General features: G+C 65.0%; 1 protein-coding gene across 1 annotated transcript in view; it reads left to right on the top strand.

Annotated features, from left to right (window-relative positions):
* The window catches only part of LOC104163544 (semaphorin-3D-like), a gene marked incomplete at its 3' end in the record, with an annotated part of 14,756 nt that overhangs the window by 11,876 nt on the left and 1,556 nt on the right, over positions 1-1,324 (top strand). The window contains 4 exon segments of the mRNA XM_009702583.1: positions 1-21; positions 106-328; positions 449-537; positions 1,031-1,072. The exon segment at positions 1-21 is cut by the window's left edge and continues 22 nt beyond it. Of these exon segments, the coding sequence (XP_009700885.1) occupies positions 1-21; positions 106-328; positions 449-537; positions 1,031-1,072 (375 nt within the window).

Below are 1,324 nucleotides of genomic sequence, written 5' to 3' on the forward strand. Positions count from 1 at the left end.
CCCGATCCCCGTCCGGGCACGGTAAGGGGCTGGGGAGCAGAGAGGGGGATGGGGAGGAGGATGGACTGGCCTGTCCCTAATGCAGCCCCTCATGTTGTCACACAGTGCCCCAGCGAGACGTACGACCCCCTCCTGCAGTCCACCAAGGACTTCCCCGATGAGGTGATCAGCTTCATGCGCACCCACCAGCTGATGTGGGAGCCTGTGTACCCCCAGGGCCGCCAGCCCGTCCTGGTGAGGGCCAATGTACCTTACCGACTGCGGCGGCTGCTGGTGCACAGGCTGGAGATGGAGAGCCGGCACTACGATGTGCTCTTCCTCGGCACAGGTGGGAATTCACTCCAGCTCTGGGGACGCTGTCACCACAGGGCAGCTTGCACAGTACACCAGTCCTGCCGGCTTGGGTGGCTCTCAGCCCTGACAGCTCCTTCTCCCACTGCGTTCACAGATGAAGGTAAAGTCCTGAAGGTCGGGCTGGCTGGTGGGGTGAGCCGTGGCACCGAGGTGATCAGCTTGGAGGAGATCAGCATCACTAAGGTACGGGAGGCCAGGGCTGGACCACGGTGGCTGGACCACACAGCCTCCCCTCATCCCATAGCATCGTCCCTGCGAGCTCCTGCTGCAAGCCACTGGCCTCTGTTGGGGGGGGCCCTCTGGGGTGGTCCCTCACCTCTCTGTTGGTGGCTCCCACCTGCCCTGACCGGCGGGCGATGCTGTTAGCATGGAGGGGAGCCAGGGAGACCGGAGCCAAGTCCTCTCCCAGCTCCCCATCCACTCCCTAGCAGGGATTGGGGTAGCACACTGGAGCCCAAACTAAAATGGGAGGACTGAGCCCAGGTTGGAGGGCTGAGCCCAGCCCACACTGAGCAGGGCCAGCCCAGGCCTCTTGCGTGGAGCAGGTGGAGCTGGGACCAGGGACGTGGGCCAGGGCCCTGGCATCCTGCCACCCCCGGGGGTCCCAGCCCCACTGGCAGGCTGGAGCACCCAGGAGGGACCAACATGGTGACAGCACCCTCTCCTTCCCCTCCAGGTGCCTTCTCCCATCCTGGACATGAAGTTATCACCAAAGCGGGTGAGTCCTCCCTCCTGCTTCTTCCTAAAGCAGCCAAGGGACAGGGCACAGAGGGCAGCTGGCCCCAGCCCCTCTGCCTGGGTCCCCTGGCCCCAGAGCTTGCGCATTTAGGGAACGGGCTCCTGCTAGGGCAGTCTTGGGGGTGGGAGGCTCTGCCCTGCACTCCCCCTGTGTCCCAGTGCCTCCACCCCAGCACGGGGCAGGGAGCTCTGTTCCCCGGCTCGCCCCAGTCTCCAGCCATGAGTACTGACT

The sequence above is a fragment of the Cariama cristata genome, unplaced genomic scaffold, assembly GCF_000690535.1.
Source record: "Cariama cristata isolate BGI_N322 unplaced genomic scaffold, ASM69053v1 scaffold22356, whole genome shotgun sequence".
Taxonomy (NCBI): Eukaryota; Metazoa; Chordata; class Aves; order Cariamiformes; family Cariamidae; genus Cariama; species Cariama cristata.